Below are 13,345 nucleotides of genomic sequence, written 5' to 3' on the forward strand. Positions count from 1 at the left end.
ATTGTTGATGCCCCAGCATTGAAATCTGCAGCAATTTGCGGAAGGATTGCATTTCTGTCACGTTGAATGATTCTCTTCAGTCGTCATTGGTCCCGATCATGCAGGATCTTTTTCCGGCTGCAGTGATGTTGGAGATGTGATATATCACCGGATTCCTAATATTCATGGTACGCTTGTGAAATGGTCGAATGGGAAACCCCCACCTCATTGATACCTCGGAGATGCTGTGTGCTGTGTCCCATTGCTCGTGCACTGACTATAATACCATGTTGAAGCTCACTTAAATCTTGATGACCTACCATTGTATGCCGTGCCGTGTGCTGTGTCCCATTGCTCGTGCACCGATTATTATACCACATTGAAGCTCACTTAAATCTTGATGAACTACCATTGTAGCAGCAGTAACCGATCGACCAATTGCGGCAGACACTTGTCTTACATGGGCGCTGACGACAGCAGCGCCGTATTCTGCCTGTTTACATGTCTCTGTATTTGAATACGTATGGCTATACAAGTTTTTTTTATTTTTTTATTTTTTGGCTCTTCAGTGTATAACTAGTATATATAATTTAGGACTAAGTACAATTAAAATAGAACAATTTCACTGCATGTTAAAATAAATATTTATTCTTTCAATATACATTTAATCGACATATACGTGAGCGATTTTTTATTGTGAATACTAGGAAATTCTTTTCATTTTTTTTCTGGCATATTTGTCTTGATTATTGAGAATTAACATTGACTGGAACCTCATTTATACCATCGAAGCTTTTTCCAATCGTTGCTCCTGCTATTTCTGCGAACACTTCAGACGTTTAACATACAAACCACTGAGCACTTATTGTTTTATCTCTGTGATGTTCACTGATTTATACACACCAGTCATTGTACTCCTTTCGTCTTACTAATGTTACACGATCAACGAAATTGTGTAATATGTAAGGGCGTATTGTAAAAACGCAAACTTTTTGTATGTGGGCACCGTTCAGGATGTAGGTCCCCAAGTGAAAAGTAGTTGTCTATATTCTGAACATAGATTCCTAACTGTTTTCTAAAGTTATCTTTATTGCGACATTATCACGGGAAATATACAGAGCAACTATTAATAGTTTGTGTAATTGCTCAATCAATATTTTCGTCCTTCCACATAAGGAGATTCTATATACGACGAGTCTTATGGCTCAAATGGCTCTAAGCACTATGGGACTTTAACATCTGAGGTCATCAGTCCCCTAGACTTAGATCTACTTAAACCTAACTAACCTATGGACATCACACACATCCATGCCCGAGGCAGGATTCGAACCTGCGATCGTAGCGGTCGCGCGGTTCCACATTGAAGTGCCTAGGACCGATCGGCCACCCCGGCCAGCCTCGCTCAGTATACGCAACGTGTAAACAGGTGGGAACCAATAGAACTACTTGATTACCTCTATATTTTTTGTCGAATCAAACTTTCTGGTCAAGGAGCCCTTTCGAATCGAAGACAGGCAAAAGATGTTGAAGATATGCAAGGTATCTGTCGTTCTGCCAACTCTTCTCATAGAATTTCTTGGATTTCACTTCAAACTGATCGTCCGAAGTATCTATTGCAAATTCCATTTCGTCGAAATTGAGCATAAAAGGCAGCATAGTGAAAGATACGAAGACGGCGATCATGCCGAAGTGGTCCATGTCTCGCAGCAGCTGCTCGAGCGGGTAGCCGTCCGCCTGCCGCTGCAGCCCCAGGGCGCGCAGCGTGCGCTGCAGCGCGGCGTGGTACTCGGCCAGCAGGCCCTGCGTGTGGTCGCGCAGCACCCCCAGGCTGGCGCTCGTGTGAAAGAAGTACTGCAGGTCCTCCGCTGGAGACCCGATGTGGATTCCCTGCAGCACACAGGCCAAACGTATCACAACATGTCAAATTTTAATTACCTTAGGCTATAAATAAAAGAATCGATGCGTTTAGAGGGACGCACACACGAGAGACTGACGGCAGTGATCCGTCGCATACAATGTCGCTTGCCTTGACACCCTATACACTAGCGATTTGCCTAGCAATTTCAGTCGGTATTATCCAAAAATACTTGTTAAACACAAATTTAGAATAAATCGCAATTATAGATTATTAAACTTGGTTTGAATTGTTTTCTTGGGAACTGTAGGCTACTTTACAGAATGTATTAGATTATTAAATGGCCCCAAATGGATTGTGTGCTTCTTTTACGTGCGCCAATATAATTCATTTTACTTTTATTAGTCCTCAATTCCATTTTTAAGCATTAGTATTATAGTTTATTTGCAAGTGTTTGAATAATTTACTCGGTGTGTCTATAGAGTTGTTATTAACAGCAGCACTGCCGATTACTGTAACTCTTGTTATAAACTGTATGAAGGAGAGTTAGATTATATCAAATGATAAGGAACTTGACTGTAACTGTACATCAGATTTGCCCTGAACATTGTAAGTGTCCTCTTAACATTACAATAGGCACATATGTCATTCTGGTTAGAAGTTACAAATCTTAATAATGCTTACAATTATTTCATAAATAACTCAAAATGATAAGAGGGAGCCACTGTATCGCGACTATTACTATGAAGTTACCATCATTTCTACTTTTATAGCACAAGCTTCACAATGTTATTCACTGCAAAACAGGGTGCTGTATTTTGTATTACTTCTTAATGCAAATGGGAACTCTGGCTTCCACTTCACTTCTCAGGGTAGTTCCTGGTTCCTCGATAACTATAAATTCTATCGTAAATTTCTTACTCAATGTGGACAAAGTGAAACGGAGCGAAACTGCACAATCACTATTAATAAAGAGAAAAACGAGTCGCAGCCACATTGGACCACACCGCTGCTTACCAACCAGGCAGTCATATTGCGTGAATGAACCGCATGAAATCCACCAGATTGCCTGGGAATTCAATGTAACCAGAGATCAGCGGCCGATCGCTGCGATTTGCGTACACACGCGCGATCTACGAAGCTTATCGGTCGCCCATACGACGGATCGTTCCGATGAGTCACCTGTATGTGGGGTCCTAAAGACGTGGTGCATCAGAAATAGGGACGATCTGCGCGATTCGGTGGAGACAGGAACATGTGGAAAGCGTTGACAAGAAGAAATGATAGGATGACAGGTCATGTGTTAAGACATCAAGGAATAGCTTCGATGGTTCTAGAGGGAGCTACAGAGGGTAAAAGCTGCAGGAGGAGACACGGATTGAACTACATCCAACAAAAAATTGAGGGTGTTGGATGCAAGCGCTACTTTCAGATGAACAGGAATTCGTGGTGGATAGCATCAAAACAATCAGGGGAGTGAGGAAAAAAAACTGGTCAGGTCGAGTAGTATTCGCCCACTGAGGGTTCCATACAAACTTAGTTATGAACACATCCAGTTCACCCATTCCACAAATCAAGGATCTCTTCGATTTCGGCCTGTTAACAAATATGATAATGAGAAGATATTGGTCCCACAGATGGAAGACTTTCTACAATGTTTCAATTCCAAGTTTGAAATCGTCTAACAAATGAGAAAAGGAATATCTTTTTTGGGCTACATAATTACAAATTCATAATTTTTTAATTATTTTCCTTCACTTGTACTGTACAAGTATTTCTTGCCCAATTTCATGATTCTAGGTCAAGAGGAAGTATCCCCAAGTTTTAATAAGTGAGTTCTGCGAATTTCAAAATGTGTGACATAAATGGCTGTATATTTTGATAGCACTGACTTCAAAGTTTTCTTGCATCGACAAGGAACCGAAGACCTTGTATGTGATTCAAATTTCAACTTTATACATCTACCTGTTTCTGAGAAAAAGGGTTTTGAACAGTCAGACAAACAGACAGACAAAAAAGTGAACCTTGAAAGTATCATGTCCAAAATTATCTTTAAAAGTGAAAGTATCTAACCCAAAACTGTTTCCTTTTTAATTAGTAAGTATCAAAGGTAAAATTGTTCCAAAATTATCATTCAGCAAACCTGCATCTGACTGCGTCTGTGAACTTGTTTCGTGCAGTCCACCATTTTGCCAGTAATGAAACATGTATTTGAGTCAGCAATCAAGTTTAAGAGAATAGTGCCATTTGGGCAGTGGCATGATGGTACTGAAAAATTAACTTTTTGCCCTGACATTTACTTAATGAAATTATATTTTGACTTGAATATTTCCAGTTGTGCAATGGCATAAAATAAGTTATTTGAAATAACTTTGCTCTGATAACTTTAGTTATACCAAAATCGATTTCAAACCATGAACTGCACATATATATTGAGTAGGGGCCTCATTTCTTTACATTCTTTCATTTGGTGGGTAACTTTACTTTACTACTCATTTTCATATTCAATACAAACAAAAGATGTGGATTATGATTCAGGCTGTTAGATGTTGGAAATGGTAATTTTTGTATAAGATTTACATTTTTAACTATATATATATTTGTAGGATGAATCACTCTTACAAATAATTTTACAAAACGCTTACTGCGTCAAAACTCGGACATGCAAATCCTAACTCAAACATTATCTAACAAAAACCATTTTAAATCATTTTATAGCTTCTCCCATTAACGTGCTAAAGTTTGCTCAGTGTACAACCTGAAAACTGCGCAGCGCGAATCCTACCTTAAAGCTGTCATAACACATCTGCTTCCTTGGAGCACCTAGCTGCGACGACACAGTTTTTTACTGAGCGCACCCAGCTCTCTCAAAAATCAAATATCCTCCTACTCAAAGATATTATACTCATTCCACCTTGCGGTTGGCAACTATCGACTTTATTTTCTGGATCTACCCTGATCAGACCTTAGCACATACCTTTCAACCTATAAAGGTTCCGTTTTGACCGACTGAGGAACGTAATCCTAAAAAGAAGAACAAGAAGATTTCAGGGTATTTCATGTAAGATAAAAGATCAGTCATCGGTGTTGCACAGGAATTTCAAGACGCTGTGACCCCTTTTCTTCGATCAGTGTGGCAGATGGCATAACTTCTTAAACCGAAAATAGAAGTGGCATCGGAAAGAGACTCAAAAATATCGGTGTGCCATTTAGCATCAGCTCACTCGGCTGTACACGATAAAATTATGTTGAGTATTACGCCGCGTCATCATAGAACACTAAAGCAGCTAAATTTCCGAAGTTTCGACCGACTTCACAGTGGTCCTCTCCAGTTAACCGCCCTGAACAGAAATGCTGAAAAGTCCGTCGAAATGTCGGCAGTTTAGTTGCTGTACTGCTTTGAAAAATGACGGTGCGTAATACCCAAATCATTTTATTCGAATTGGTACTGGCCTTGGAACCATACGAACTTACAGCTGTACACAAATTCAGAGTGCAACTGTCCAAAGTAATGGCAATGCACAGATTGATTAGTTCAGTCTGTCAGTACTAGTACTGCAGATGAAAATTGCAGTCTGTGATGGAGAGCTTGTACTGGTGGATCTTGTCAACATTCTTTGCTGTACGGCACATGAACATGGAGAAAAAAGGACTTGGCAGTTTCAAAAATCCTCATCAAAAGCCTCAGCATGATGTCAAAACAGGAGGGTGGTGTGCAATTAGTGCTACTTAAGATAATGGACCGACTTTTTTCCACCATTATATAACATCTAATAGATATTTGGACAATGTACTGAAACATTTCAGAGAACTAGTAAGTATTTAAAAGATCTAAGTATACTTTATCATCAAAAGCACTGTCATAGATGCACTGGCTGTGTATCCTTTCGCATTGTCGTGCATGAAATAAGCGTAGGTCTTTTCGTTATTTGTTAGTTCTCTGAGGAAAAGACTGCAGCATATGTCTGACAGAAGTTATGGTTTGATGGTAAAAGATCAGCCCAGTAGTTTTATTTGCACTAACTGCACACTCCACTCCACTTTTCAAAACACACACGGGCTCTGGATATAGCTGATGAGGTTTTTGAGGCTGCCAACCTCGACTGCGAGTTCACGCACCGCGATAAATGCGTTCACTCTTCAAAAGGAAAGCCCATTACCACGATCATAGTCTCCAACACAGACAAATTACAACAGCTAGCTGCAGAAGGATCTTTCACTAGTAATCAACTCCTCCTGTGTCCCGCATTAGAACCTAACCAATGGTTAAATTCTGAATAAAAATCACCAGCAGTGGTGGCCGAATACCAGCAAACCAGCTGCCTTGTCAATGAGGGCGGAAGAGCGGGCATGATTTCACAGCACTGTCTAGTCCTTGAGGTGCACAGCTGCTTCTAAAGGCGGAAGAATCAGCAATGATCAGTGGCAGGAAGATGGATAAGAATTAAAGACATATGAAGTGTAACCACAGGACCTTAGATTAACAAAGAGTCAAGATGATATCTCCATTGGCAAAAGATTCCGGATAAGTCCGCCATTCGGATATCCGAAAGGGAACTGTGAAGGGGGAGGGGACCGTGAGAAACATTGAATAACCGCATTCTATGAGTCAGAGCAGGGAATGTCAGATGTTTAAACGTAGTAGGAAGGCTAGAATATTTAAAAAGGGTAATGCAAAGGTTTAATGTTTAGACACTGTTAGTGAAATGAAATGGAAAGAAGACAAGGATTTCTAGACAGTCGAATGCAGGGTAATATCAACAGCAGCGTATAGTGGTGTAATGGAAGTAGCATTTGTTATTGTGGTGTCATCGGGAGAACGAGGTCCCCCGAAACCACAAGCAAGAACAGTCGCTGCCTGACGCATCTACCAATGAGAGACGTCGGGGAAGACACGACCCGAGGACGTTCCACAAGCCACTGCTGCTGGAATATTACTTACGTCGGAGTGCAGGGTCGCTCTGCCCGGTCTGGATCATCGCTTACGACAACAGCATCATCTGACGTCAGATCCAGCAGCGAGAGCGTTCTGCGGCAGTAACGAATACATAGACTTTCCTGTGGACGTGGATTATTTCCCAGTTAAGTATATTACAGACTTCACACTTTAATAAATTGATTTAATATTTTTGTGTGTGTTGCAGTATCCATCCTCCAGAAGTAAATCGAGATTTGCTAGAAGCCACTACAGTGCCGTCGCTGTTATCTCAATTTATTTTTTCGGCTTATAGTTATGAATGGGAAAGTAGGGCTGCTGTGAACAGTTCAGTGGTAGGTTGTTGTCATCAGATTTGACAGCAAACCAAAGTCGACAATAATAGCTTAAGTACACAAACCGATGCCGCAAGCTCAGATGAAGACATAGAGAAAGTATATTTGGATGTAGGACGTGCAATTCAGTACATAAATCGAGATGAAAATCCAGTAATCATGGAGGACTGGAATGTGGTTATAGGAAAAGAAATGGAAGGAAGGGTTACGGGAGAATATAGGATTAGCGGTACGAATGAGAGAGGAGAAAGACTAACTGCGTGCAGCAATAAGTTTTAGATGGTAATGGAGAATATGCGGTTCATGAATCTCAAGAGGAAGACGTATATTTGGAAGTCCCCGGAGACACAGGTATTCCAACTGGATTACATCATAGTCACACAGGCATTCCGAAATCATGAACTGACTTTAAAGCGTACCCATGAGAAGACATAGACTCCAATCACAATTTACTAAATATGACGAAGAGCAGACTCAAGTTCAAAAGGATCTTCCGGAAGAATCGGTGTCGAAGAAAGTGGGATATTATGGTAGGGAGAAATTACGAGACTATGAGATGTGTTTGAAGTTCGCTAAGGATCTGGATCTGCAATAAGGAAAACAACAGCAGCTGACTTAGCTGTTGGCGATTGGAACTCTCTGAAAAAGGTAATTACAAATGTTGGACATTCAAACATAAATACAGGGAAAGTAACAGCAATATGACTCACTTAGGAATTAAATTAATAGGAAGTGCCGGGCAGCCAATGTGAAATGACTGCTGGAAATCGAAAAAGACCATCACAAGGACTGACTCAGCATATAGAAGAGTCAAAACAACCTTGGGTGAAATTAAATGTAAGGGTGACCAGATTAAGAGTACAATGGGATTTCCGCTGTTAAACGTAGGAGAAAGGGCTGGTAGGTGGAAAGAGTACAGTGAAGGCCTCTGAGAGGCGGACGAATTGTCTGATGACTTGATGGAAGAATATTTGGAGTTGATAAGGGAGACGTAGGAGATCCACAATTAGAGGAGGGCCTTAAAAGAGCTGTGGAAGACTAGGAATCATAAAAGGCAGAAGGCATGCACAATATTCCACCGAAGTTTGTAAAATCAATGTGGGAAATGGAAACCAAGCGATTATTGAAGTTGGTGCGTAGAATCTATGATAGTGACGACGTACTTTCTGTCTTCCGGAAAATATCGTCCACACAATTCAGAAGGTAGCAACGTCAGGTAGGTGCGGCAAATAAATGACAATTAGCTTAAGAGCTCATGCATCAAAGCTATTGACAACAATAATATAGAGAAGAATGGAAAAGAAAACTGAAAATCTGTTAGATGACGATCATTTGGTCTAGGAAGGTAAAGGCACCACAGACATGTTCTAACTTTGAACTTGGTAATGGTGGCAAGACTGAAGAAAAATCATGTCACACTCAAAAGATCTGTCATACAGATAAAGCAACGGACAGTGTGAAAGGGAGCATGCGGGAACAATAAGACTGAAAGACCAAGAACGAAATGCTCGGATTAAAAGGGTGTAAGACAGAGATGCAGTCTTTCTCCCCTACTGTTCAATCTATACACTGAAGGAATGGGAATAAAAGAAAGGTCCAATAGTGGGATTAAAGTTCATGGCAATAGGATGGTAAAAGGATATCAATGATAAGTTTCGCTGACGACATAGCTGCCCTTAGTGAGAGTGTAGATAAGCTTCAGGATCTGTTGAACGGAATAACCAGTCTAATGAGCACAAAATATGGATTGGGAGTAAATGCGAAAAACGCAACAGTAATGAGAAGTACCAGAAATGTGAACAGCGAGAAACTTAAACTAGAAACTGGAGGTCACGTGGAAGACAAAGTTAAGGAATTCTGTTACCCAGGACGGAAAAAGCAAGGAGGACCTAAGAATCAGTGTGCCTCATGTAAAGAGGAGTCTACTGGTATCAAACATAGGCCTTAAGCTGAGGAACAACTTTCTGAGAACATACGTCTGGAGCACAGCGTGGGGTGGCAGTGAAACATGTATAGTGAAAAAACCGGAAGAGAAGAGACTCTAAGCCAGTGGGACGTGGCGCTACAGAAGACTGTTGAAAATCAACTGGAGTTACAAGAAATTTCCGCAGAATCGGCGAAGCAAATAACGTACGGGAAACAATTGGAGGAAGAAGAGTGAGTGAGAGGTTTAAGTTTAAGTCATCGTATGTCTACTGCATTTTGAAACCAGATATATAGGCCAAATCGGCAGAAGTTTTTCAACTCTGTTTAAAGAGCATAGCGATTGCACGAATTAAGGATCAGCATTAAGGGCGTATTTACGGGATGCAGGAGATCAGATAACTGACGTACATACACAAAAGTATTCAGATCATATATGTGGGAAATAAGGGTAACAACCTTAGTATTTTAGAAGCGATTGCGGCTTTCCGAGCCTTACAAAAATGTCCTCAGCTCGCCTTGAACATCCAGACGGAACTGAGACATTGGAATATTGTAGGAAATTTGGACTACCTATCCACATAGCACATTGTCCTAATTCCACATTTTTCTGCGAGTAAAAGCTTTTACTGTTTATAAATTCTCCATTGTTTCTTACAATGTAAGGTACAATATCCATTAAAAATAATAGTGGTCTGTATCATACAAGATTAATAGTATTAGTTTTTTGTCCAACCATATTCCATGTTTTACATCAACTGCTGATGTAAATTGTAATTATTTTATGTACAGCACCTCCCCCTCTACCACGCTTCGCTGTTCGGTCCAGTAGCCCTAATTTGTCTAGCGCCATATCGCTGGGTTTTCGGATACCGCGGTGTCTGCTTGCATAGGGTTCCAGATAGTTTAGTGTTCCTTATGGTTGAACCCGCATCGCCTGCTGCTGATATTATCAAAGGTTTCTATTGTTCTTGATACACGGTTTGATATGCTTTGAAGGGCTTATTTCACTCTCCCGCGCCACATAATGATTTTATTTTGTTTTATGGACACCGCATTTTGTCTATTTCACAAACTCTTCAAGCGGGTTTTAAGCAACGACGTGAACGACGAGGAGAGGCTTGAAGAAAGCGTTAAATAATGTTGTAGACACAATTATGTAAGTGCCTAATGTGCTGGTCTGTTGCCGGCCGCGGTGGTCTAGCGGTTCTGGCGCTGCAGTTCGGAACCGCGGGACTACTACGGTCGCAGGTTCGAATCCTGCCTCGGGCATGGGTGTGTGTCATGTCCTTAGGTTAGTTAGGTTTAACTAGTTCTAAGTTCTAGGGGACTTATGAGCTAAGATGTTGAGTCCCATAGTGCTCAGAGCCATTTTTTTTTTTTTTTTTTTTTTGGCTGGTCTGTTCTACTCCATTAACAATATCCATTAAGCCTATGTAAAAAGAAAAAATGAAAATACTTTCTTTGCAACCCCTGTTTAGGTGACCTCAGGATGCACCTAAATTGGGATGAAACCGTTTGTGGTTTTAATAAACTTTCTACAGTCACAACGGTGTTTGTTGCCTTTGTATAAAAATATGAACACTTGGCTGCGGTTGCCCGCAGTTCAAGATAATATATGGGTCTATATGGACTTGCGACAAAATGGCAGAAAGGAGTTATCGTCTTTGGACGTGCCTGTGCCCACAGTGAGAATGAAGTTTCCTAGTTTGCTGATTTACAAGCGCGACTGTCCAGAGTGTTTACAAGAATTTGTGTCCGTCTCCCAGTTACGTAACATGTGAGAACATGGACCGAAGAAAAGTGTCAAGCTTCAGCAGTGACAAACACTGTCAATCCCGACAGGAACTCCTGCCGTCAGTGAATGCACGTCCGTTTCTTCCAGTTCACGAGCGAATATTGCGAAGGGAGCTGCATGTAATAGACATTTCCACTCAGCTACCCTCCAGAAGTCCACTTCTCACCTCGGGAAATGTAAGTGCACGTCTCCAGTTGGCCAGACAACACAGGAAACGGACGGCAGCTGACTAGAGGTTTGTAGTGCGGACGTCGAGTGGCGATTTCGTCTCTTTCCAAATGCTACAAGGCCCAATGAAGCTTTTAACCGGTGCCGTGCAGGCCGGAAGCAGTGCTGTCATGTTTTGGGGGCGTATTTCGTGCGATGACTTGGCCCCACTCATTCAGGTTATCGTGAACTTGAACCAGGAGGGTGGTTATTTTAACATTCGTGCTGTGCAAGTCTCACACTTCCTTCTAGAACTATACTGTGGACACTGCCTCTTACAAGATGACAATCGGAGTGTTCGCAGGAGTGTACGTATGTGTTTGGCTAACACTCAGGTACCCTGTCACACATCGAGTACCCTGCTAAATCTTCTGCTCATAATCCCACAGAAAGTGGCTCGGACTATTTTGAAACAGGTTAAACGTAGCAGTCGATGTCCTCACAGTTTGGAAGCTCTATTGTATCGAGCCATCAATAAGACGCTCCAGCAGTGTACAAAGTCCCGGCCTAACGACAAACGCCGGCACGAAGATAAAGAACGCAAGGGCAGAGAGGGCTGTGAGGCGACGTCAGCCAACAGCATGCTGACTAGGACGTCACCACGACAGGAGTGGCCTCTACAAGAAGAGAATATAAGCGCCTTTCCCGCCAGCCTCGGCGTGACGGCAGTAGACGGGCAATAGCAGAGCCGGAGAGTAGAAGACGCCGACATCCTAACTTTTATACTGATACCTGTGCCTTGTATTAATCTCCTGCATGTACATTGTATACAGCAAAGGACCCTGACTGTTTGCATATCGCCCATAACTTGCGACACGTTTTTGTAAATCAAAGTTAAGTATTGTCAGCATACTTTATTGTAATAACAAACCATTAATGTGAATTTCTTGAACTGTTGTATAGCTATCCGAGAAAGCAGGATCCTTTAGGCATCCTGTAAGTGAGGAGTGGACAGGACGCCACATACAATACACCCAAGCAACTTGCGGACACTCTTCCTCACCGAACTAAGGTCATTATCCAGTCTAGACGTTGCGTTACTCGGTATTAGCGCGGTGTCGGCTAGGGTTACAAACTCAAAAAACATGAGAACACTACGTGCAACATTTATAAACAAATTCCTATTTCAGTACTGTTTATTAATTTATTTTCTCATTATTAGTTTCTGCGTGATGAAGAATTCAATATCGGTGTAGAATTTACTTGAAAATATCAATATCTTTGGTGCAGCAGCCAGAAAAGTCAATTTTTTTAAATTTTCTGAGGACCTGGGATCTTAGCCCTAACTGGATTTTACAACAATACCCCCAAATACGCTAACTGGCGACTCCGATTCAGTTCTCTCATTAACTTGTACACTTCTACCGCACAATACAGAAGAAACGGAAATAAAGAAAACCGTAAAGAAAATAGTGAGAGCAACTCATCAAGGACCTGGGATAGAATGATATCAAACACTGAAATTGATCTACATGGTAGACAAGATATGCAATATAAATTCCTGAAAAAATCTTAACAGACAAGAGAAACATTCTGGACGATTACACGTCATATACAAAGAAGCATGGATAAAACGCTATCACGCATTATGGTAGAAAAAGTAGAACTAATGAAAATAGAGCAGAACAAAGAACAAGAGGATGAAATAAGAAAACAATGATAAAATAGAACTAATGTAAGTAGACCAGAACAAAGATCAAGAGATGAAATATACCAAGATGACAATATTACCTTGGGGAAGATACAAGAGTCATTAATGTTCAAAATGTGTGTGTGAATTCTTATGGGACTTAACTGCTAAGGTCATCAGTCCCCAAGCTTACACACTACTTAACCTAAATTATCCTAAGGACAAACACACACACCCATGCCCGAAGGAGGACTCGAACCTCCGCCAGGACCAGCCGCACAGTCCATGACTTAGACCCAAGAGTCATTGAAGCAGATGAAAGTCATTGAAGCAGCAGGACGCGGTAATATTAAAGCAGAAATTATAAAATATTTTGTTTTAATGTTAGAACTGAGGCTGTTGCATCTGTTAAATGAAAGTTGGAACTTTAAGGGGATACCTGATTCTTGGAGAGTGACGGAAAAAACATTAGTCTATAAAAAGGGAATTACAAGTGTTTGTGAAAACTACAGAGGAATAAGACTGTTGAGCACTAGGTATAAATTACATGCACCAATAATTAATAACCGACAGAAAAGAATAGCTGACGCCCTCTTACTGGAAGAACAAAATGGTTCTAGGAAAGAGTGATCATGCAGTAATATTAGAATAGTGCGGCAGATAACTGAAAAGAGACCAGAAC

The 13,345-nt window shown here is 41.1% G+C and overlaps 1 protein-coding gene across 2 annotated transcripts in view; it reads right to left on the reverse strand.

Annotated features, from left to right (window-relative positions):
• Nucleotides 1-668: 668 nt before the first annotated feature.
• Nucleotides 669-13,345, reverse strand: part of LOC126162143 (uncharacterized) — a 38,854-nt gene continuing 26,177 nt past the window's right edge. For both annotated transcript variants that reach the window (XM_049918438.1, XM_049918437.1), the window contains exon 3: nt 669-1,866. In XM_049918438.1, the coding sequence (XP_049774395.1) occupies nt 1,453-1,866 (414 nt within the window). In that variant the 3' untranslated portion in view covers nt 669-1,452. The remainder of the gene's footprint in view (nt 1,867-13,345) is intronic.

This window comes from Schistocerca cancellata, chromosome 2 (assembly GCF_023864275.1).
Source record: "Schistocerca cancellata isolate TAMUIC-IGC-003103 chromosome 2, iqSchCanc2.1, whole genome shotgun sequence".
NCBI lineage: Eukaryota > Metazoa > Arthropoda > Insecta > Orthoptera > Acrididae > Schistocerca > Schistocerca cancellata.